This window comes from Orcinus orca, chromosome X, assembly GCF_937001465.1.
Source record: "Orcinus orca chromosome X, mOrcOrc1.1, whole genome shotgun sequence".
Taxonomy (NCBI): domain Eukaryota; kingdom Metazoa; phylum Chordata; class Mammalia; order Artiodactyla; family Delphinidae; genus Orcinus; species Orcinus orca.
The window spans coordinates 107,364,943-107,390,287 of NC_064580.1; the positions used below are offsets into that span (position 1 = coordinate 107,364,943).

At 34.2% G+C, this 25,345-nt stretch overlaps 1 protein-coding gene and 1 pseudogene across 5 annotated transcripts in view; both read left to right on the top strand.

The window, feature by feature from the left end:
• The window catches only part of STAG2 (stromal antigen 2), a 115,869-nt gene that overhangs the window by 45,071 nt on the left and 45,453 nt on the right, over positions 1 to 25,345 (top strand). For all 5 annotated transcript variants that reach the window (XM_004284855.4, XM_033414985.2, XM_033414983.2 and 2 more), the window contains exons 4-12: positions 2,306 to 2,470; positions 7,939 to 8,035; positions 12,329 to 12,405; positions 15,075 to 15,279; positions 17,240 to 17,391; positions 19,822 to 19,895; positions 21,029 to 21,152; positions 21,945 to 22,043; positions 22,140 to 22,219. In XM_004284855.4, the coding sequence (XP_004284903.1) occupies positions 2,306 to 2,470; positions 7,939 to 8,035; positions 12,329 to 12,405; positions 15,075 to 15,279; positions 17,240 to 17,391; positions 19,822 to 19,895; positions 21,029 to 21,152; positions 21,945 to 22,043; positions 22,140 to 22,219 (1,073 nt within the window). The remainder of the gene's footprint in view (positions 1 to 2,305; positions 2,471 to 7,938; positions 8,036 to 12,328; positions 12,406 to 15,074; positions 15,280 to 17,239; positions 17,392 to 19,821; positions 19,896 to 21,028; positions 21,153 to 21,944; positions 22,044 to 22,139; positions 22,220 to 25,345) is intronic.
• LOC117198422 (uncharacterized) lies at positions 19,533 to 19,633 on the top strand (annotated as a pseudogene).

Here is a 25,345-nt window from a genome sequence, read left to right on the forward strand (position 1 = left end):
TTTTTGATGAACATACACATGTATATATACACCTGTATATAAAAATGCACATAGAATTTTACTTAAATGGAATCATACTGTGCAAACTGTTTCATTTGCTTTTAAAACTTAATGACATGTTGTCAGCAGCTTTCCTATCAGTGAATTTTTCCTGTCTGTAATTTTTAATGGTGTCATAGGATCCCATTTTATGTATGGAACATAATTTATTTAACTAGTCCTTGGAATATCTTTTTAGAGTGCACATAATCCATGTGTTTCATAATTTCGTATGCATTCTTAGTCCCTTAAAAAGTGGTAGTTTGGCGGAGGGGAGAGAATGTGAATGAATACAAATGTTAACTCATGACTATCCAAAGACAGCCATAATTCTAGTGGGTAGTATATGCTTATTCATTAGAAAACCACTTTTCCTTGTTCTGCAGTCATCTTTCAAAACCGAAACTCTGCTTTTGGCTTTAATTTGCAAGCTGGGATAAGACTTACAGTGGCATCTGAATAGAGTAGCCACTGTTGTGAGTGAGGTATTAGGCATCAGATCAATGATTTATTATAACAATAATAATGTTTTGACCCTATACTATGTATGTTCCATGCAGTGTGCTAATAATTTTACATGTTATCTAATTTAATATTTGAACAGCCCTGTAGATTAGAAAACTTAATTTTTATAGATAGAAAACTGAGGTCTAGAGAAGCTTAGTCATTAAGGATTTGAGCCCACATCTGTTGAAAGGTGGTATACTCTTAATCCACTATAGTATACTACCTCATAGTCTTTTTAAAAATAAATTTTATTTATTTATTTTTGGCTGTGTTGGGTCTTCATTGCTGTGCATGGACTTTCTCCAGTTGCGGCGAGCATGGGCTACTCTTTGTTGTGGTGCACGGGCATCGCAGTGGTTTCTCTTGTTGCAGAGCACAGGCTCTAGGCACGTGGCCTTCAGTAGTTGTGGCTCTTGGGCTCAGTAGTTGTGGCTTGTGGGCTCTAGAGTACAGGCTCAGTAGTTGTGGTGCACGGGCTTAGTTGCTCCGCAGCATATGGGATCTTCCTGGACCAGGGATTGAACCCGTGTCCCCTGCATTGGCAGGCGGATTCTTAGCCACTGCGCCACCAGGGAAGCCCCTGAAGTAGTTCCTAAGAGTAGGGTGGTTTTAGATTCTTGAAGAAGGAGAAAAGACCCTTTATGGAACAAAGTATAGAAACATACAGACTGTCAGTGGAAGTAAATTTGTAGATCTGGCTATAGATCAGGGATCTGCAAACTATGGCCTGTTTTTGTACTGCCCACGAGTTAAGAATGGTATTTACAGTTTTAAAGGATAGTGAAAATAAAGAATATGTGACAGAGACAGTATGTGGCCTGCAGAGCCTTAAAATATTTACTATCTGGTACTTTACAGAAAGTTTGCTGACTGTTGCTCTAGATCATAGAAATGGGTAGACCTAAAAGAGACCCTCGAAATCATCTATTCTAACCTGTAAAGATATTGATACAACTCTGGCATTTTAGAAATGAGGACTCTGAGTTGGGGAATGACTTTTTTTTAATAATAAGGTATAAATGCTGTTGGAGGTGTTTTATATCTGAGGCATGTAGGCAGCCTATTCACTGATTTATGAAGTCCCTCCACCCAATGTTAACTTTCTTATAAAGGGGCTTCATTTCCATAGTGTTCGTTAATTGAACTTTCATGATAAATAAGTGTTGGAGGGAAGGCCCAGAACAAGAAAGAGGTTGATATACCTATTCATACTGTTCAGAATTCCTTTGTCAATGCACTGCAGTGATTTATAAGACTAACAATAGACATCAAGTTAAAATGTTGAACTCATTACGAGTTACTTATTTCATAGAGTTTTGTTATTCTTGCTGCCCACTACAGTCTGCACCCTAAAGCACAATCCTATGAAGTAGGCACTTTTGTTTTTTTTTTTACTTTTATCCTCATTTTACAAGTTAGAAAATCTCTCTGAAGCACAGTGTGGTTAAGTAACTTGCCCAAGATCACTCAGCTAACAGGAATAGAAATTTGGGACTTAGGCAGTCTGTCAGTCTACAGAGACTGTGCTCCTAACTGCAGTGTCACATGAGGTATATGGTAGTATAAGTTAAAAAAATTGATACCACAAAGAGCCTGTCACAACCATATCATTTTATTATGACGCATGTGTATGGCAGTCCCCTTTAGGTCAGGTTTAAGTGTTTTATAATTATGCACGCTATCAGCTGCTCCTGCTGTAGCTTTATTTTGAACTCTCAAGGATAAGGATATAACTTAAGCAACTTGTATTTTTATGCAGACTTGTAAAAAAGGCAAAAAAGGCCCAGGAGAAAAGGGCAAAGGTGGAAATGGAGGAGGAAAACCTCCTTCTGGTCCAAACCGAATGAATGGTCATCACCAGCAGAATGGAGTGGAAAACATGATGTTGTTTGAAGTTGTTAAAATGGGCAAGAGTGCTATGCAGGTAATGTTTATTGTGTTCTTCCTGGTTCATTTGTACATTTTGAACTTAAGTGAATTATATAAAATATATCCCTGATTTTTCTAATTGTGTTTAAAAATTTTTTAATACTGCGTATTAGAAAAAAGCAACAAACTAGTCAGAAAACAAGGGATCTGTCTATTCAGACATAAGACCTTTAAGCTGTGTCTTGAGTCATTTTCTGCTGCATTATTTTCTTTTAATGGCATATAATAAAAAATATGTCAAAAAATATGCTGATGTAAACCCTGACTGTGACATTTCAATTTCCTTTGAGTTTATATAGTGGCTGTTAAAACATGAAGTTCTTTGCACATACAGAATTCTTGGCTGAGTGACCTAATGTAATCACTGTCCACTTTAGTGAATTCTTTTGATCACTGTTGTCTATTACAAATTTTATTACTTGTGCTGTTTCTTACCAGAGGAGTACAGAGTTGGAGTCATATTCATGTTAAATCATCCTAAATTTGTTTCTTCATAATTTTATGACAGTAGAAGCATTTCAGCTTTACACTGGAGGCTAAACCCATATGGTTTTTAAAAATTGAATCAACACTATACTCAATATACACGCTTAATGAAATTATTATTTAATTTATAAAAGCTATAGGGAATAGTTTTTTTCCTTCATGGAATTAACTTTCATCTACAAAAGGTGCACATGGATGGTTTAGGGAAGGCTAGTCATTAAACTTTGTTATTAATGAATAACTGAAATGTAAATCTTGATTATAAATATGCATTTATCTAAATATGTATGGTTTTGTAAATAAATTTTAAAATATCAATTGGAACTAATAAGGCACATTTTTTACATGTAAAATGAAAAAGAATTGTTAGCTTTTGAACTATCACCAATTGTATAGTGCAACGTATTTTCTTAAATTCGAATTCACTGTCACTTATCCATATATGGTTAGCTTTCATAGGGTTGTGATTAGGATGTGGATTTTATTTCTTGTTTAATGTTTTAAATGATTATTTTGTGTACACATTTGAAAGAAATAATGTCTTATTATATTACTGTGCTATGGTTTATTTAGTCATTTCCTAATTTAAAAAATTATCCTCCTCTCTGGTTACCATTTTGGGTTAATTTTATTGAAGGGATAAATTATCTCTGTTAAATTGTATACCATTTCATTACTTTCCTTTTTATATTTATATTATACTTTTCTCTATAATATTTTGTTCTAAGTGGTTAAATGCATTATTTTTTTTCTAATATCTTATCATTTTTGTTAACATCAGAAATCTCAACTTATATCCGCAGCTAATTAGGCTATTCTATTTTTGTCTAGTCTGTAGGGTTTTTTTTTTTTTAACTTTTTGGCTCATCAGAATTTTTTAATAGAAAATGTGAGGGCTTAGCTTTATATTTCTTTTTGTTAATGGTATCTCAGTGTTTAAAGAGTGAACATTTTTCTTATTTTTGTGTTGCTTATGGTTTGTCATATGTTAAGATTGTACCTCTATGCCATTTGTTTTTCTATTTCTAAGTGTGATTTCCCGCTTAAAAGCAGTATATCCACAGTATCTCTCCATTGATTTCCCTGAATCATCTCTCCACCTCCAGTTTGTTTTGTGTACTCCCACTTGTGTTATCTTTCTAACACCAAATTTGATCAAGGAAGTCTCCTGTTTACAAACTTCTAAGAGTTCTTCCTTATCTAAAAGTTCCAGCCCAGATTTCCTTATGGCATACTTGCTGTTCTCTAGCTGCCATATGTTCTCTGCCCCTAGACCTTTCTTTTTGTTTTTCTTACTGCCTGGAATAGTCTTATTTTTCTCCCTTCCATATCACAGGATTGACTAATTCAAATGTCACTCTTTTTTGGGGAAACATTTTTGGACTCTTATCTCCTTCTCCCCTTGAATGTATTTCTTATTCTTCTCTTTCCAGTATAGCACTTAGTATATTGTATTATAGTTATGCACATGTCTGTATTTGCTTCTAGATTGTTAATTCCTTGATTGGGGACTGTGTATTACTCATTTTTTTGTATCCCCAGGATATCCCTATTTCGGTGATTATGAGTGAGAGTGAATAAGTACAAGACTCACTGTTGGTTTTAAAATAGTTCTTAAATTTTAAGAAAGAAGAAATCATGCATGTGCCCCTAGTTCTATTAGATAATAGATGTTGAATTTTATTGAATGAGTTTTTAGTATATTATTTAATGATTAAAAATTTTAAATATATTTCATTGTGATAGCTTATATTAGTTTTACTATTTGTATTTTATTTGTATTTATTACAGCAGCCTTATGTAAACTCTAGTATAAACTCTTCTTGATCTTCAAGAATAACTTTTTGATGTGATGTGATTTTTTTGTAAGATTTCATTAAATATTTTTGTATCTTTATTGATGAGAATAGCCCTTGTTCTAGTTATCTATTGCTGCATAACAAACCACCCCAAACTCAGTGATGTAAAAGAACAACCATTTTATTATGCTTAGTGATTCTGTGGATCTAGAATTCAGACAGAGGTAAATAGGGATGTCTCTTCTGTGCTTCCATCCATGATGGCTGGGGTCTTAGCTGAGATAGCTTGAATGCCTGGAGGTGACAAAAGCAGTTATGGACTATAATAATCTGGAGACTTCTTTATTCATGTTTGGTACCTAGTCAGTAGTGATTTGAAGGCTGGGCTCAGCTGGAACTGTTACCTGGAGTACCTACAAATGGTCCTTCCACGTGGCTTTGGCTTCTTACAGTATGGCTTCTGAGTTTGGAGAGACTATCCTGAGAGGAAGTATCTAGTTCTGTAGTGCTGCAAGAACCCAATGCAGAAGTTGAATAGCCTTCTATGACCTAATCTTGGAAGCATCATTTCTGCTGCACTCTGTTCTGGAGAAGGGGACATAGACCTCACTTCTTTTTGGGGAGCAATGTCAAACAACTTGGGGCCATGTTTTAAAACTCCCATATCACATAATATATTCTCTTGATACTGCCCATATCATATTTGGGGATCATCTTAGAAACATTTCTTTCATAAATTGAGTTGGTTCACATACACAAGCTGCTATAAAATATAGAAAAGGACTGAAATCTAGAAATTAAGCAACATTTTAGAATATGTCCAGTAAATCTCTATGAGCCAGGTTATTCTTAAATAATATTTTCTTTTTCTTTTCTTTTTCATGTGATCATATTATCTTTTTTGTACATCAAATTGTACATATTTTATTCATTCAGTTCATACCCAAATTCCGTATTTATTGGTATATAACTTAAAACATTTTCCCTCCTGACTTTTCATTTTTTATATTAGCTGTAATTTATCATCTTAATTTTTAAAATTTTGTTTATTTAAAAATTTTTTTATCTGTTTTGTGGTTTCCTCTTTTGTCCATGAAGGAATAAAGTGCTGCTTTTATTTTTTAGTTCTGTTTTTTAAAAAATTGCTATATTGAAATATACTTCACAAACCATAAAATTCACCCTTTTAAAGTGTAAATTCAATGAATTTTAGTATTGGTACATTCACAGAGTTGTGCAGCCATCACCACAACTAATTTTAGAATTTTTTCAATACCCCAGAAAGAAACCTCGTGCCCATTAGCAGTCACTTTCTCCTCACCTGCCCCCAAGTCTAGGCAACCATGAATCTACTTTCTATAAATTTGCCTATTCTGGACATTTCATATAAACGAGGTCATATAAATATATGGTCATTTTTGAGTGGCTTCTTTGACTTAGCGTGTTTTTAAGGTTCATCCATGGTGTGGCATGTATTATAACTTCATTCTTTTTTATTGCCAAATAACATTCCATTGTATGGATATGCCATGCTTTATTTATCCATTCATCCCTTGATGTATCTGTGGTTTGTTTCCACTTTTTGGCTGTTGTGAATAATGCTGTTATGAGTATTATTGTACAAATTTTTGTTTGGACATACGTTTTCATTTGGGTAATAAATACCTAGGAGTTGAGTTCCAGGGTCATTTAATTTTTTAGCTTTTTGAGGAGCTGCCAAACTGTTTTTACAAAGTGGCAGCACCATTTTACTTTTTTACGAGCAGTGTTTTAGCATTCCATTTCTCCAAATTCTTGCCAGCATTTATTATTGTCTGTACTTTTTATTATAGCCATCTTAGTGGGAGTGAAGTGGTATCTTATTGTGGTTTTGATTTCCATTTCCTTTGTGGCCAGTTACACTGAGCATCTTTGCATGTGCTAAGGGCCATTTGTATATCTTCTGTATAGAACTGTCTATCCCGATCCTTTGCCTATATTTTTAATTGGGTTATTTGGCTTTTTAAAATTATTGAATTGTAGTTCTTTATATTTTCTGGGCACAAGTTCCGTATCAGATATATGATTTGCAAATATTTTCTCCCATTCTGTGGGTTGTCTTTTCACTTCCTTGATGGAGTCCTTTCAAGAATAAAGTCTTAATTTTGAATAAGTCAAATTTATTTTTTCTTTTGTCTCTTGTGCTTTTGGTCTAATATATAAGAAGGGTTTGCCTAACTCAATGGTTATGAAGATTTACTTCTGTGTTTCATAGGTTTAACTCTTACATTTAGGTATTTGATTGTATATGATGTGAGAGAGGGTCCAGCTTCATTCTTTTGCATACAGATATCCAGTTGTCCCAGCACCATTTGTTGAAAAGACTAGTCTTTTGCTATTGAATTGGGTTGGCATCCTTGTCAAAAATCAAATGACCATCAATCTAAGGGTTTATTACTGGACTCTCAGTTTTATTCCATTAATCTACGTATCTGTCCTTATGCCAGTACTCTACTGTCTTGATTACTGTAGCTTTGTAGTAGGCTTTAATATCATGAAGTGTGAGTCCTTCAACTTTGTTCTTTTTTCAAGACTGTTGACTATTCTGGATACCTTGCATTACCCTAAGAATTTTAGGATCAACTTTTCAATTTCTGCTAAGAAGCCAGCTGGGATTTTGATAGGGGTTGCATTGGGTCTGTAGCTCAATTTGGAGGGTACTGTCATCTAACAATATTAAATCTCCAGATCCATGAACTATCCTACTTTCTTTTGATGCTTATTTCTTATTAATATGGGACTATTAGTGCTCACTACAATATTTTAGTCAAATATCAGTATTTTCTAAGGTATCTATAATATCTATATAGATATCTATATAGATATCACTATATAGTGATATCTATAATATCACTAAGAAATTTCAGTTTATAGAATTGGGTCCCATATTTAGTTTTTAGATTCCTTTTAATGCAAAAATGAGGAAGATGGATCATTTATGTACAATCAGGTGATTAATTTACTGAATTTGATTCCATTTTATTGTTTAAATTTAACTTTAAATTTTAGTATACAAGTGTATGTATTTATTGAAATAATGTGATACCACTTAATGTTGAATGTTAACGACTTTAATCTGACTTAATTAACTCTTAGAACGTTAGAAAAAGCTAATGGTTCTTTTCCCCCTCTGCTGTAGTCGGTGGTAGATGATTGGATAGAGTCATACAAGCATGACCGAGATATAGCACTTCTTGACCTCATCAACTTTTTTATTCAGTGTTCAGGCTGTAAAGGTAAGATATTTATTTTGGAAGCAGAATGTTCTCAAATGTTCTCTTCTTTTTTGTTTCACCTAAAGATTATTAGCACTTCATGTGGAAACTAATGCCACGATACTGAGTTATTTGCATTATAACCATACAAAATGTATGTAAGGAAAAAAGAGCAAAGAACAAAGAGAGAAAGTCTGTTGAGACTGTTATATTCATATGTGAAAGTTAACTAAAAACTTGGCAATTTATAATTGTTATGTTACTTTATTAGATATATTTCCCACTTTCAGCATCTGGTTTTAGGAGCAAAGAAATGGATTAAGAATGGAGGAGGAAGATAATGAAGAGATACAGGTTCAAGTGGCAGGGAATTGTAGAGTGTAGGGAGTTAAAAAGTGCCCTGAATAACAGTAAGTAAGTAAGTAAGTAGGTAAGTAAGTAACTAAGTAAGTAAGTAAACTAAGGAATTGGTGACATTTACAGGTTTTTTTCCCTAAAAGGTAGAGAAACTGGAGTGGGGAGCGGGGTCTTTTTTAAAGTGTTTATACTTTATTTTAAAAGATTTTGAAGTAAGAGTAGGGAAAATATAAAATGTCTTCCCTGAGACAAAAACATGTACTACACACATTTGGCCAGGGAGACAAAATTGTGTAAGTTGGGGAGTCATACATCCTGATCTGGATCAGTAAATGAGTTAGTCAAGATCATGGGCAGGTTCTGATTTATTCTGTGTCTCCCTAATACTTGGCCCATCCTTGAAATTCTAGAAGATGCACAGGCTAATAAATGTTACAGAGTTTTCCAAGGGTATTACATTTTTTTAATGAAAATGGCACCAAAAACATGGGCATTAGAAGTTAGGAGGAGGGAAGATTGCCTAAAAGTAGATCTAAAGAATTAAGGTGCTAAAGAATGACTGATTTAATAAACAAATCTGAAAAGAGATCCCAGAAAACAATTTACTTATGTCTACTCCTTTAATTCTACAAAACGTCTTTAAACATCCTGTCATTGGAATTGGAAAACAAGTAACATTTTAAGAACTGATGCATTTTATGAGGTCGATCACAACTTTCAGTGCAGTCTACATATTAAATGTTATATATGTGAGGCCTGATAGACAAATTTATTAACTTATTGGGTCTATGGTCTTCATAATGCCATTAATATGGCCATTTTTTAGAAATTTTAATGTCTTTAGAGTGCAGAGTTGCCTAGTTTACTTCTTAGCTAAAGGTAGCTGTAAATCAGTATTAGAAAATTCTACTGAATCTGCTCAGAGGAAGTGTTGTAGTAATGACAGTATGATGAACCAGATTAACTCTTTAGAAAATGAGATATGTTGATATTATTTTTTTTTTGTCTATGTCCATCCCATCTTTCTGGAGTAGAAGGGTACAAGTACCTGTTTGTGGTGTTATGTAATCAAGGGCAATGTCCTTTCTCCTTAGATTCTTTGAAAATGGAAGGTTGATTGCAGAACAAGTGAACAGGTGCCAGAAATAATTTAATGATTTGAAATTCTAATTTTTATATTCAGTCTTACCTATTATACCATAGTTTGATCAGTTTTAGTTTCCTAACTAGGCTTCTGAATTGCAGTTTTAAAACAAAGCCGTAGTCAGAGCATTTCCCTTTATCAGATACATTCCTTTTCTGGCATCACTGTATTTATAAATCAGGAGCTTGCCCATTAAACATTTGGACATACCTTGTCACAAACAAGGTTGTGAAAATTTTTAAAAATTGAAGGTGTTGAAAACTTAGGTAGATTTAAACACTGCTATAATATTTATTTTAGAAGCAAGGAAGCTCCATAAAGAGGAATTTACCATGTAATCAAAGTTAAGGTCATTAAGTACTTATAAAACATACTCAAAAATATTTTGGTAGAATTCTTTTATAAATGAATTAGAAACATGCTTAAGTGTATACAGTGTACCTTTTCCTGTGGATTTAGGACTGTTATTATGAGCATCAGTTATTTTACTGTAGTTATGCCTTCTGAAGTATTGAGGTATGTGGAGAGATGTTTGGCCCTACACTGAATGGCTCCAGACTGCTCTGTGGTTGGTGATTCTGTGGCCAGTTGTTTCCTTCTTTCTTTCTTGGTCAGCTGTCACTTTTCAGTTTACCAGTTTTTAAAGCAGTCTTGCTTCATGTCCCCCACACTTTTAAGGCAGTGGGAGCTGGCCTGATGTCCTGATGGCTCTTTTATACCTGCCTCAGGAGTTATTATATGCATGGAGTTTGTGACAGCTATTTTGTTTTCTGCTTATATTTGGGTTTATGGCTGTTATATGGTCTATGAGATGAGAGGAGGAGCTTTAGAAGTTTGTCAAAATGTATGCAATATGTTTACTTTGAGATTTATTTATATATAAATGCTTATTTCGTAGAAATTATTTCAGGGATTGAGTTACTTGTCCTTCTCTAGCACTGCCACATTTACAGTACCTGGGTATAAAGTATGAAAAGGTTCTGGAGATACATCCATGGCTCTAGATATAAATTAAAAACCTCTCAAAAGGTTTTTGAGAATGTGCTTCTTTAGTCAGGGAAATCATGCTTTCTTTCAAATTTGTTAATATTTTTAAACAATCATTTGGTTTTTTAATGTGGTAAGTAAGGGCTCTTTCACAGTACCAGTAGAAATTGATCTCACCTGGGGCTGGGCAGCAAGATGTAGACTAATAATCTCATACAAGTTATTTAACTTCTCTTTGCCTTAGCATCGGTTTCCTCATCTGTAAAGCCAGGATTATAGTACCGCCTATATAGGCTTGTTGCCAGGGCTGAAGTGGCTGGTGCATACGCGGCTCAATGGATGTTAGTTCCTATTCTACTCCTGCTGGTTTTGTTACGCTACTGGAAGGTCTTCAGATTGCATGCCCATAGAGAAGGGAGCTCACATAGCAGTTGTTCTTTTCAGATTTGGGGTTGGAAAGAGAGTATGATGTTCTATTGTTGTTTTTAATTTATATGCACACACACATGTGCATGCATATATAAAATAGAGCTTGGTCAATTGAAATATATCTAACTTTTATAATAAATCTCATATTCCTGTACCAAGACATTCTTTTATTTTTAAATTAAAAAAATTTTTTTGTTTGGCTGTGCCGTGCTGCATGTAGGATCTTAGTTCCCCAACCAGGGATCGAACCTGTGCCCTCTGCATTGAGAGTGTGGAGTCCTAACCACTGGACTGCCAGGGAAGCCCCAAGACATTCTTTTAGATGTTACTATATTTATGGTATTCATAGTGATTAGACTGGCAAAGAATAAATAATCTAGCATTAGAAATGTGGTTTAGGAAATTCACTTTTTACATTTTTTCTTTTTTTAAAAAATATCTGACACCCCATCAGTGGAAATTCATGTATGACTTCTTCTTGCATTGTCTCCTACTCATAACTTTTTCCTAGAAACCCCTTTTTTGATATTTGACCTATACCTGGCTAACTTTTACTACCTTTTTTTTTTTGAAACACAGTTGATTTACAGTGTTAATTTGAGGTGTACAGCAAAGTGATACAGTTATACTACTTGTAATGTGCATCCTTTCTCCTCGCCTCTTCCATACTCCTTTAAAACTCTAAATGTCCTTATAAGAAACACCTACTTATCCAGATCTTTTTTTTTTTTTTTTTTTTTTTTTTGTCTGAGCTATAGTCTTTCTTGGCTTTTCAACTCATTTGGGCATTTATTATGTACTAACTTTAATACTTTATTTTTCCCTTTCTCTCTGCTCCCTGCCCCCCCCCCCCCCCCGTTATTCTTTGTTTAAACTTACAACTAGATTATAGGCTTCTGGATGAGCAGGAACTACAGCTTACTACTTATGTTTATTTGAAGCCCTTTGAGGGGATGATGGGATGTAGTTGCCTTACATATTGTTGTACTTAATAAAGAAACCTGGCTAAAGTGAAGTCTACCTATTACTCTTTCCCTTATTTTCTTCAGGTTCATCCTCAAGGTTTTAAATGTTACCCTGGATGCTGCCTCATGCTTGATGACATATGCTTTATATTCAAGGGTCTTAGTCATTCTATGCATGAGTAAAGTTAAGTCAAGTAGAAATGGCTAAGGCTGATTGTTCTAGGAAAAAAAGATACCTGTCAGAAGTGTGGGGCTGTTTTCTTGTATATGTTGATAATGGCATTTGTGCTTTATAGGGTTGAGTAACATGGTAAAGATCAAGTGCTATTGAAGTACACCTTATTGTGCGATTGTAGACATTTTAGTGTTAGAGGTGGACTTAGAAGTTATTTTTTAAATTTACCATTAACTTCTTACACTTGCACATTTCAGGTGTTGTCACAGCAGAAATGTTTAGACATATGCAGAACTCTGAAATAATTCGAAAAATGACTGAAGAGTTTGATGAGGTAAGTTATTACCCTAAATGTTATGATAATTTTATGCATCTTGATCTTGATTTACTCTTCAGAGTATTAAATTCTGAATATTAGTGTTGTGGGTAAGAGCTTTGGCAGTAGAAATCCAATCAAATGATGGCCATGTGACCTTGGGCAAGTTGTCTTAGCATCAGTTTCATCATCTGTAAAATGGAGCTGAAAATATTTATAAGGCTGTTATGAAAATTGAATGCAATAATGTTTGAAAAATTCCTTAGCATTTTACAATGCCTGGCATATAGTAAGAACTTAATAAATGGTAGCAGTTTTTATTTGTCAAAAAATTAAAATTTCAAGTAAGAATAAAATTTAAGTGCCTGTAAACATACCTTATGTTTATAGAATGTTGTAGAAGGAAGATTTGATAAATACTTGGGGAACCAGGTACAAGCTTAGGCAAAGGAAAATACATACATACATATATATGTATAAAATTGTTTAAAGTCTTATTTATGTTTCAAATATGAGTAGTAAGAACAATACAAATCCATAATAAGTAGTAGCTTAGACTTTAGTTGATCCTTTATCACGGTGATGTCTTTGAAGTATTGTTGCCAATAAAGACATATTTAGATTTACTATAATATAAACTCCTTCAGGACAGGGATTTTTGTTTGTTTTGTTCACAGCTGTATTCCAGCACCAGTAGTTTTACTCTTTAAAGCTTTTCACCATGAATTTTCAAGTAGAAAGCCTTGTCTCATTTGAGTTTTATTTGATGTTTTTTTGGTTTTTTTTTTGCTTACTCAGATGAAGGAGCTTTCAACTATCATTCTAAAAGATAGACAAGAGTTGTTAAAATGGCTTTGATGATCACTAAGTGCTATTAATCAGTCTCTAATTGAGATATAATTATGAGGAATGGTATTATTTTAACTTTCTGATATTAAATGTTTTAGTGAGAACTTTCTTTCTTCTAAACAGCTATTTGAAACAAGAATCCTGAAATAAGATTTGAAAATATCAGCAAACCAAGTTGCTAACAGCAATTAAGATGACACTTTTCAATATAGCACTAAATGAGCCAATCAGAAAATGTGGAAGAAAACCTTTTTGTGGAGTATTAGGACCTTATTCTCAGATGAGACATAGTTCAACTTGTTTATGGCATGACTTAAAATTTTAAAAAATGTATGGCTCTAATGACAAAATTTAATTGTTAAAAATTTTACTAAATCATACTGATAAAATGACCGTAAGTTTCTAGGACATTCTTGTCAGAAACTCTTACTTTTAGAGGTTCTGTGTAGTATTGATCTCTGTTTTTATCTTTATGACTTGCTTGTTTTTAATGATTTATGGAGGACGTCAGTGTATCTTCATTGGTGAATGCCCCATCTTATACATAGGAGTACTTGAGTACCTGTCTTTCCAGGTCATTCTAGCTACATTTCCATTTTTTAAAAAAATATCTCATTGTTTACATCTGCTGACTATTTGATGTCCTGAAGCTAATGAAAACATACATTGTAATCCTTCGATTATTTATAACTCATACATCAATCCATTAGACTGGCTGAGAATGTGATTTCATCATTTTGAATCCATTAAAACATATAACTTTGGTTTGATGTTGGTTTGGTTTTGTTTTAAAGAAATTTAGTAACCGTATCTTTGCTTATCAGAATAATGTTTTGTTTGATGGGAGAGGCTTTTTATTTTGGTATGTAATTGGTATATGTTTTCATTGGTTAGAGTGAATTCAGAATATCCATTTTGTTTTTTTAAAAGATTTATTATTTATGTATTTATTTATTTAGGGCTGCATTGGGTCTTAGTTGCAGCATGTGGGATCTTTGTTGAGGCACGTGGGATATTAATTTGCGGCTCACGGGCTTCTCTTTAGTTGTGGAGCGTGGATTCCAGAGTACGTGGGCTCTGTAGTTTGTGGCATGCGGGCTCTCTAGTTGAGGCGCGAGTTCAGTAGTTGTGGCTCATGGGCTTAGTTTGCCCCGTGGCATATGGTATCCCAGTTCCCTGTCTAGGGATCGAACCTGTGTCCCCTGCATATTGTAAGGCGGATTCTTTACCACTGGACTACTGGAGAAGTCCCATCCATTTTGATCTTAAATAAAAGAGATGTGTTCAAAGGTACCTCTACCTTTGCATATTATTCTCCTGCCTACTTTGAGGATTTATTATAGAAGAAAGATGAGATAAAGGAGTCTTTCTTTAAAAAAAAATTTGTTTATTTATTTATATTTTATTTTCGGCCGCATTGGGTCTTCATTGCTGCGCACGGGCTTTCTCTAGTTGCGGCAAGCGGGGGCTACTCTTCGTTGCGGTGCGCGGGTTTCATTGCGGTGGCTTCTCTTGTTGCAGAGCATGGGCTCTAGGCGTGTGGACTTAAGTAGTTGTGGCACGTGGGCTCAGTAGTCGTGGTTTGCGGGCTCCAGAGCACAGGCTCAGTAGTTGTGGCGCACGGGCTTAGTTGCTCTGTGGCATGTGAGATCTTCTCGGACCAGGGCTCGAACCTGTGTCCCCTGCATTGGCAGCCGGATTCTTAACCACTGCACCACCAGGGAGGTCCGATAAAGGAGTCTTTTCAAGCTTCTGCCTAGGGTATTTGAAAAAAAAAAGTAAAAGTTTATTAAGTCATGTGTTTTAAATGAAATTGCTGTTTAAAATTTCTGTTTTAGGATAGTGGAGATTATCCACTTACCATGGCTGGTCCTCAGTGGAAGAAGTTCAAATCCAGTTTCTGTGAATTCATTGGCGTATTAGTACGGCAGTGTCAATATAGTATCATATATGATGAGTACATGATGGATACAGTCATTTCACTTCTTACAGGATTGTCTGACTCACAAGTCAGAGCATTTCGACACACAAGCACCCTGGCAGGTCAGTATTTAGAAATATTTTCTGTGCATTTTCTTAGGTTAGAGATGAAAATGATTTTCATTAAAAGAAATGAAATAATGGTGACAAATTAATTTTATTTATTAAGTAGCCCCTAAGAGGACACTCTCCCCTCTCCTTCAACCCTCACGAATTACTGGGAATGGAGTGATATCTTCAGTTTTGATTTTCTGAAGGCATAATTAATTTTCTTGTGGTAAATCTACTTGTTTCCTATCCACCTCTTCTCCCTTTCTATGGCATAGTGATCTGTTGGGTTCTTGAAATATGTTTTATCAAGGAAGGTATTGACAGCAAATTTGGGGAACAGTCATTTTGGATATGTAATTCTAAATGACTTTTATGCATAGTCTCTGCTAGCATAGTCCCTCCTGGTATGATGGTCACTATAGGATGATGCTTATTTAATCACACCACAAAAAGTTGATTTTTCTTACGCTTCTGAGTAACTTTAGGCTGAGTCAGATTCTTTGCTCTTTAAATTTTAATGAAATGAGTTACATTTTTAAGGCTCTCATGATTAATTCTAGAACAGTGGTTTTTAGTGTTGATGTTGATAAAATGTTCTGGTTTCTCTTTTGTGCTGAAAGTACTATTATTGAATATGTGCTTTTTGGTTTGAGTTTGAATAAATCAACTAGGCATTAATTGTTACTATAGTATTCTAAGCCTTAATGATAGAATATTTTGATTTCTACAAAAATGTTTCTTTCTCTAAGTGTGGGGATGTTTTTTCCTTTAGAGTATTTCCCCAGAGAATTAAAGCTATGATTAAAGATGTACTTCTGCTCAGCCCTCCATTTAAAAAAAAATAAAATGCATACAGTCAACCTGTAGGTTTTGCTTTTAGATTTGAGGTCACAAAATATGAATGTGATCTTGCTCTGTGAATTTAGGTAGCTTTGATGTTAAGAACTTGAACAGTTAAAGTAAATTAAAGCATATATGATGGGGTAAGGTGGGTAATTTTAGATCAGAATGACAAACTGGTTTGCTGAAGGTGTGGAATAGCTCAGAAGATTGGAAATCTCTTTTAAAGAGAGCCAATAGCCACAAATTAAGGTTTAGTTTTGTGGTGTTCTATCACGCAGTGAACCAGGTGTGAGACATAGTCTGGACTAAGCTATATTAAGCATAAAGTGTTCAGATATTTCAATTAATAAGTTTGAAATCACAGGCAGTGAGTCTTGTCTTAGTAGCAAGAGTTCAGTAACAGAAGGTAGAGATCTGGAGGAACTCTGATAAAAAGCACTTTATTGAGTGATATTTTACTCTTTGTACTTTTGACTTTTTATCTAGATCTGTCCTTCATAATCGCACCATTGTCTTTATGATGATATGTAATAGAGTAAAATTAAAGGAAATCAAGTACTGATAAAACTGTTCAACATTTCTACACACTGTACTTTGATAAAAAGCACTTAAGTTCCCTCCCCCTTTGGTTACTGGATAGCTAAATGACTGCTGTATGAATCAAAATTTATTTAGAAGGTGAATCGTGGTCTCTGGAAAAGGTCATTGTAGGAGACATATATATCATAGTATAGTGGGATTTGAGCATAGTCTAGAGTCAGATTACCTAGTTTTGAATCTTGGTTTAACTATGTATATGAACTGTGTAGTCTGAGGCAGATTTCTTAATCTCCCTGAGCTTCAGGTTCTTCATGAATGAAATGAGGATAATACTTAACTTGGAGGGCTGTTGTAAGGATTAGGAGTTAATCCATGAAAAGTATTTAGCATAGGTAACTGACATATAGTAAGTATTCAATACACATTAGCTGTTGTTTTACTATTGTTGTTGTCATTTGTAGCAGCTATATTTTTCTTTTCTGTTAGAAGTGGAACAGCCCATCTTGTTTTTAATTTCTCTTAAATTGATCTTAACTTGTAAATTTTTGTGTCTGTGAGACTAAGTTCAGCATTTTCCATTTAAAAATAGCTATGAAGTTGATGACAGCTTTGGTGAATGTGGCACTAAATCTTAGCATTAATATGGATAATACACAAAGACAATATGAGGCAGAACGGAATAAAATGATTGGAAAACGAGCCAATGAGAGGCTAGAACTCCTGCTACAGAAGCGGAAAGAGGTATGTACACTTTTGCACTGAATATTTAAGCTATTAATCTGTAACTAACTTGGTCACCATTAATTATGATATAACTTTGCTAGTTCATCGGATAAATTTTTTTGAAAAATTTAAACAACATGTTTCAGGTTGTTTATACATCTAACTTATTTTTGTTGATTATTCATGCCAACAGTACCTTCTGTGTATATATTCTTTCTATGTGGACTAGGATTAAGAGTTCAAGGCTTCACATAAGGAGTCCTGGGCCAGTCTGACAAGCTGCTTAATGCTTTAGTGTTGTTCATCTCTACTGTGAAAATATCTCTCCTAACTTCCTCCGTCAGCTTATTGTCAGGATGAAATGAGGTTTCACTTATGTAAAGTCACTTTGAAAAATAACTTATAAGCTATTTATGCTGTCATAATCTGTGTTTTTGGTTTTTTTATAGTGTAAGAGGCACTTGGTTAACATTAATGACCACCAAATTCAACTTTGAATGAGGAAAATATATTTTTTCAGTTTTATGCTAAATAATAATAAATAAAATCTTTCGATGTTGTGTTTTTTGGTCGTTGTTGTTGTTGTCTCCCCTGCCCCCATGCCGTGCGGCTTGTGGGATCTTAGTTCCCTGACCAGGGATTGAACCCAGGCCCTGGCAATGAAAGCGCCGAGTCCTAACCACTGGACCGCCAGGGAATTCCCTTGATGTTGTGTTTTTGATTTAAATTCCTCCTTCATTGGTGATGTAATATTTTGCTATCTGATATTGGGGATGTTTATTTTTATTTCTAATAGGCAAAGTCTGCTGTTTCAGAAATATTAGTAATGCAGTTGAGTTAAAATATTTGCCGTGGTATTCCATAAATTACTTACTTGATTTTGACATTTTTTTGGGGGTAGTGGTAACTATAATTTAAAAGTTGGTTATTTCTGAGATAGCCAATAACTTTTTAAAATGCCCCTTGCTCAAGAGAAGCCAGAAAAATCTTGCCCACATTTCCACCATGCCTAAACTCCTCATCTTTTTCACGTACGGTTGACCTTTGAACAATACAGGTTTGAACTGTGCAAATCCATTGATACTTGGATTTTTTTCAGTAGTAAATATTACAGTACTTACATGATCCACAGTTGGTTGAATCTTTGGTTGTGGAACCTTGTATATGGAGAAACTGTGGATACAGAGAAACTGCATATACGGAGGGCCGACTATAAGTTTTATTTGGATTTTCAACTGTGTGGAGGGTCAGCGTCCCTAGCCCCTGCGTTGTTCACGGGTCAACTGTAGTTGAAATGAAGAATTGACCTTTTTGCCCCTTAACTTAGTTAATAAATTGCATTGGATGCTTTATTAGATGAACATAATGCATGAAATTATGGCCTGATTCTAAGATTCTGAACATAGAATGAGTGGATATAGGTAAAAAGGGGTTTTGAGTTTAAAATTCTTGTACAAATATAAGATATTAATACTTCTAGTGTGGGTTAAGTTTTTAAACATGTTGAAAGACCACCTGTGCCTTTGACTGTGCTAATTAATACAAGTGCATGCCCTTGTTAGCATTATTTGGAAATGTGAGATTATATTCATGAAAAAAAAACATTTTACAGAAACATAGAATATAATCTAAAAGCTAATTAATACTTAGCGTGTGAAAGATTTTCCTTGTACTTCTCAAGCTCTGAAACAATTTTCTCTTAACTCTCAAGCTCTGAGTTGAAAATATATGGGAGTAAATAAGTCAACCCAGATTTGAAATGTTTAGTTGGTTATTTCAAGTGAGCCTTGTTTCCCTCAAAAATATTTAGCAGGGAGACAAATTTTTTGCCAAGTTATTTTACTCAAATCGTTTTTGTTCTTTTAGCAGGCACTAGTTAACATGACTTATTTTTCAGATGCTACAGACCAAGATAATGAAACATTGTTATGCTCTTTTGATTATATGTTATATAATTATTATAATAAACTACATAACAGATTTCTTTATGTACATTTATACAATGAAAATATGTGACCATTTAAAAAATTAGTCTACCAGCTAAACATTAAAAACCAAGTACAAATATTCCAGGTATTAAGGGACTGTGGCTACCTAATAGACAACAGATGTTAATTTTTGTATGTGGACACTTTTCGTTTAGTGGAATTAAGAATTGGGTGCTCGCTTCGGCAGCACATATACTAAAGTTGGAATGAGAAGATTAGCGTGGCCCCTGCGCAAGGATGACACGCAAATTCGTGAAGTGTTCCATATTTTTGTTGTAAAGCAGAAACTGACACACCACTGTAAAGCATAATTATACTCCAATAAAGATGTTAAAAAAAAAGGAATTGGGTGTAATAACCAAAACACCGGAGAAACCTGCATTTGTGTTTGTAACAACTTTTAGATATCCTTTTGGTTCTCTTCCATTACAATTGAAAAGAAATGATGTGTTCTTTTCAGCTTCAAGAAAATCAAGATGAAATAGAAAATATGATGAATGCAATATTTAAGGGAGTGTTTGTACATAGATACCGGTAAGTCAGGGCAGTTTTTTTAATGTAACTCTTATCCTGTTCAAGTTTGGATATTTAGAGGTTTAGGTAATATAAATTTAGTGGAAATCGTGTTAGAGTAAGATCAGTGTTAGAATCTAAGCTCTTCCACTGATTGAGACACTCTATGCAAGTTACTTAACTGCTCTCAACTTTGTTTTCTATCTGAAAATGGGGTAATGTTGTGCTTGACTTGTAGATGCCCAGAAAATGGAAGCTACTGCTGTTATTAGGAGTCAGGGTACAGAATACTTAATTGATTTTGGAGGTACTATGTTAGTAGAGACTGTACGTTCTGATTCCTGACTCTTTCCTCTTCCATTTGAATATTAGTGGGAAAAGCTGGATAGATTTAAGTGAGATGTTTCCCTTATTTTGAATGAGTAGAGGAAAGAAATAGGTAATCTTACCACCATTTCTGCTGTAACCTATTCTTTAAATGTTGGTGGCATGTTTATTTAACTTCTCCGTCATTTCCTTAACTTGGCAGTTATTGAATCAGGTTAATACTTCCTTTGTAATATCCCTTTGTCTATTCTTACCTTTTTATTTCTGTTGTCACCATTACCTTGGTCTGTTCCCTCGTCATTCTCATGCCTAGAGATTATTGCAGTTGTCTTAAAATGTTCTTTTGTTGCATCATTCTTCTGCTCAAAAGCCTTGAATGACTTACCATTACCTACAGGATGAATTCAAAATAATTTAGTCTGACATTCAAATCCAAATTGAGCTTGGCCTCAATATTAGGTGTAACTGATTCTCACCTGGAAAATATTATCTAACCAGACTAGTGTTCCTGCTGTCTGAACACACCATGCCCAGGAGGTGTGAACAAAGGCTGGGGTATGGCATGGTATATAAAAGGTGGGGATTGGATTCTGTTTGTAGGTTTATTTAACTTTAAATATTTATATGGTGATAATTATGCTTTGACAACTAGACTGTAAGCTCTTGGCATTCGGGGGCCATGCTTCAATTCTACATTTAAATCCCCAGTAATACTTAAGGTAGTGGTATATTCATAGTAGGTATGGAGTATTTGGTGCTGCTTAAATAAACCACAAGTCCTGTGGTATACTGGCACTAATATGCATAATTTTCCTTCCTCCATGCAGGGATGCAATAGCTGAAATCCGAGCTATTTGCATTGAAGAAATTGGCATTTGGATGAAAATGTATAGTGATGCCTTTCTTAATGACAGTTATTTAAAATATGTTGGTTGGACTATGCATGATAAGGTAAGATATGCCTTATAGACTGCTTTTCTTTTTACACATAGGCATAGCTATCTGCTGCTCTCATTCATAGTGACTTATCTGCATATAGGTAAAACTGGGAGCACATTCCTATAGGCCTCTCTCCTTTATTCTTTTCTGTCTGCTCCATGAAAATACGGTCTCTATCACATAAAGTCCCCTAGTTTTTTGAATCTTGGTGACTGATTTAGCCTTCAATCTTGAAACAATTTTTGTACTGAAACAATTGGATCATGTAGGCGATGGTGGTAGTGGTGAGACATTTCTTAGAGCAGTAAGAAGAATTCTTACTCTGTTAATATGTAAGTGCTCTATACATTTTAAAATTTCTTTAATTTTGATTCTCTTGATAAACATGTATCTTAGCCAGATTATAAGTTACAACTTGGCTTCTGACCTTTTTTATTTTTTTTTAATTAATCTACCTTTCTCTTAGTCTGCCTCTTCACAAGCCTTGAAGTTCTTTGTATATATTCCTTACAAATATTAATTTCTGTAAAGGAAAACTTACTGTGAAATATGCTACTATCGTCTTTCACAATAGTATTGCTTTGAAAAAATTTTCATTTGACCCACAGCAGTAGTAACCCCAAAGGTATTTAGTTTTAAGTGTTTATGTATTGATTCCTATTTTTGCATTATCAAAGATGAGAGTTTCCGAAGAAATGCTATTGTATAGAACATATTTAAAGTAGAAAATATTGTAAGTATCTTGAATGTTCAGGTTGAAAATATGCAGAGTTTTAATGCATTTTCTCCTCTTGTTTCATTCAGCAAGGTGAGGTAAGACTCAAATGTCTCACTGCTCTACAAGGGCTTTATTATAACAAAGAGCTTAATTCCAAACTGGAGCTATTTACCAGTCGGTTCAAGGTTAGTATTACTCTAAGTATTTAAAAATTACCTGTTATTTGAAAGTATTTTTTCTGGCTTTCCCTTTAAGAATATTTTAATTATTTTTGTCCTTAGGATAGAATTGTGTCTATGACCCTTGACAAAGAATATGATGTTGCAGTACAAGCAATAAAGTTACTCACTCTTGTTTTACAGTAAGTATGTTTTTTAAAAAATATTTATTTATTTATTTGGCTGCCCTGGGTCTTAGTTGCGGCATGTGGGATCTTTTAGTTGTGGCATGCAGGCTCTTAGTTGTAACATGCATGTAGCATCTAGTTCCCTGACCAGGGATCGAACCCGGGCTCCCTGCATTGGGAGTGCAGAGTCTTAACCGCTGGACCACCAGGGAAGTCCAACAGTAAGTATGTATTTATTGCATATCGCTAATGTCTAGTTATCTAAATAATACATTAGAATACTTGGTTTAAATTTATTTAGATCTAAACTTTAATAACTTGGGGTTTTACAGCAAGAAGTTTAATTTTTTCATGCAAAGTTGAGAAAACAGGAAGAGAGAACCATTGGACTAGAAAATTCTGAGCTAGGAATTCATGAGTTCTCATTCTCTTGACTAGTTTCCTTTCAATTTTACTGTCTCTAGATGCTCTTGAAATAAAGTTAAACACTTGAATGTGTTAAATATGCCTATCATATTTTGTCACTATTATTTTTTTAAGATTTTATTTATTATTTATTTATCTTATTTATTTTTGGCTGTGTTGGGTCTTAGTTGCAGCATGCAGGATCTTTGTTGAGGCATTTGGGATCTTTCGTTTCAGTGCGTGGGCTTCTCTTTAATTGTGGCGTGCGGGTTTTCTCTCTCTAGTTGTGGCGCGCAGGCTCCAGGGTGCGTGGGCTCTGTAGGTGTGGCGCACGGGTTCCAGAGTGCATGGGTTCTGTAGTTTGCGGCATGCGGGCTCTAGTTGAGGTGTGAGAGCTCAGTAGTTGTGGCGTGCTCGTTGCCCCTTGGCATGTGGGATCTTAGTTCCCTGAGCAGGGAGCAAACCTGTGTCCCCTGCATTGTAAGGCAGATTCTTTACCACTGGACCACCAGGGAAGTCCCTTGTCACACTTTCAGAAATTAGTATTTACTGAAACTTATCTGTAAACAATCTGAATTTAAAACGTATTCTATTATGTTAAAATGTAAAAGTGATGGAATTAACTTTTTTCTTTTTAAAAAGGTGTGGTGATATATACAAGATTTACCATTTAAACATATTTAAGAGTACAGATCAGTGGAATTAAGTACATTCATATTGTTGTGCAGCCATCACCATTATCCATCTCCAGAACCTTTTTTATCTTCCCATACTGATACTCTGTAGACGACTGCCAAGTGTGATTTTAAGTCATATTGTCTACTCTTTATCTCTGAATTTGATTATTTTAGGTACCTCATATAAGTGGAATTATACAATATTTGCCCTTTTGTAGCAGGCTTATTTCACTTAGCATAATGTCTTCAGAGTTCATCCATGTTAGGTTATGTATCGGAATTTTATTCCTTTTTGAGACTCAGTATATTCCGTTGTATGTATAACACATTTTATTTATTCATTCATCTATTAATGGACATTTAGGTTGTTAACATGATCCAAATAATTGCAAAAGGGCCTTTTCAAAAAAAAATCATAGCATGCTAATTCTGATACTCATATGTATGGGAAAGTCATCATGTAAGAGTAGCCAGCAAAATTCTGATTAAAAACTAATGAGAGACGACTACCCGGTATGATTTTAAGTCACTATATTGTAAAACCACAGTAACTTTTATTATTATTAATTTAAAAAATTGAAGTATAGTTGATTTACAGTGTTGTGTTAATTTCAGATGTACAGCACAGTGTTTCGGTTATACATATACATAGTAGGTCCTTGCTGGTTATCTATTTTATACATAGCAGTGTGTATATGTTAATCCCAAACTCCTAATTTATCCCTCCCTACCCCTACCATAGTAACTTTTAAATTTTGGCACTAGTATGTGAATAGACAAATCAATGGCACAGAATAAAGAATAGAGACAAACTTAAATGCATCCAGGAACCTAGTGTAGGGTAAGGGTCGTTTCCTATCAGAAAATAAATGGTTTTGTGACACTTAGGTTCTATTTGGGGGGAAATTAAATTGGATTCATATTTTGACCTTATATAGAAATGATTTCCAGGTGGATGAAATGTTTAAATGTAGATAAATGAGACCATTAAAGTGCTAGATGAAAACTTAGGGGACGATTAAACATTTATATTTTATATGTAAACTCAGCAATGTCTTTCTGAGCATGACCTAAAACCTAGACATTAAAAAAAATACTGAATTTTAACTACATGAAAAACTAGAAGAAAAAAACTAGAAATGTGTATATGACATAAAATATAAACAAACTCAGAAAACAAATGACAGACTGGGCAAATATTTGCATCATAGGAGTCACTTTCAATAAATCAATAAAAAGAACAGAAACCCAATAGGAAAAGAGTCAAAAGTTAGGAACCACATCATAGACAGAAAAGAAAATAAAAATTTAAACATATGAAAAGTTGTTTAGCCATACTTAGAGATATGTATATTAAAATGAGACCATCTTTTACCTATTGCTTGACAAAGATACAAAATGTGTTTGGTAATACACTACGTTGGTAAGGCTATGCAAAAACAGACCCTTATACATTATTGATGGGACTATGAATTGGTATAACCTCTTTGGAGCAAAGCTTGGCAGTATCTATTCAAAATATAAAATGCTTACATTCTCTAACATAGTACTATTTGTAATAGAATTTTGGAAATATTCTAGATGATTATTAATAGAGGAAGAATTAAATTTATATATAATAACTAATAGAAGCACCTCATAGGGGTTATCTCATTTAATGCAGCAGTCCTGTGTGAGGAGCATGGTTATTAACGCCATTTATATGAAATGGACTACATTGCAGTCATTAAAAAGAAGGCAGCTCTACCTCAAAATTTAAATTAGGTGGTTGGGATTAATATATACACACTACTATATATAAAATAGATAATCAACAAGTACATACTGTATAGCACAGGGAACTTTGCTCACTACTCTGTAACAACCTATATGGGAAAAGAATCTGAAAAAGAATAGATATATGTATAACAAAATCGCTTTGCTGTACACCTGAAACTAACACAACATAGTAAATCTACTGTACTCCAATATACAATAAAAATTAAATTTAAAAAAATCAGAAAAAAAGAAGGCAGCTCTAGATACACTGACATTTTCTGAGAATTCCCTTAACTGGGGG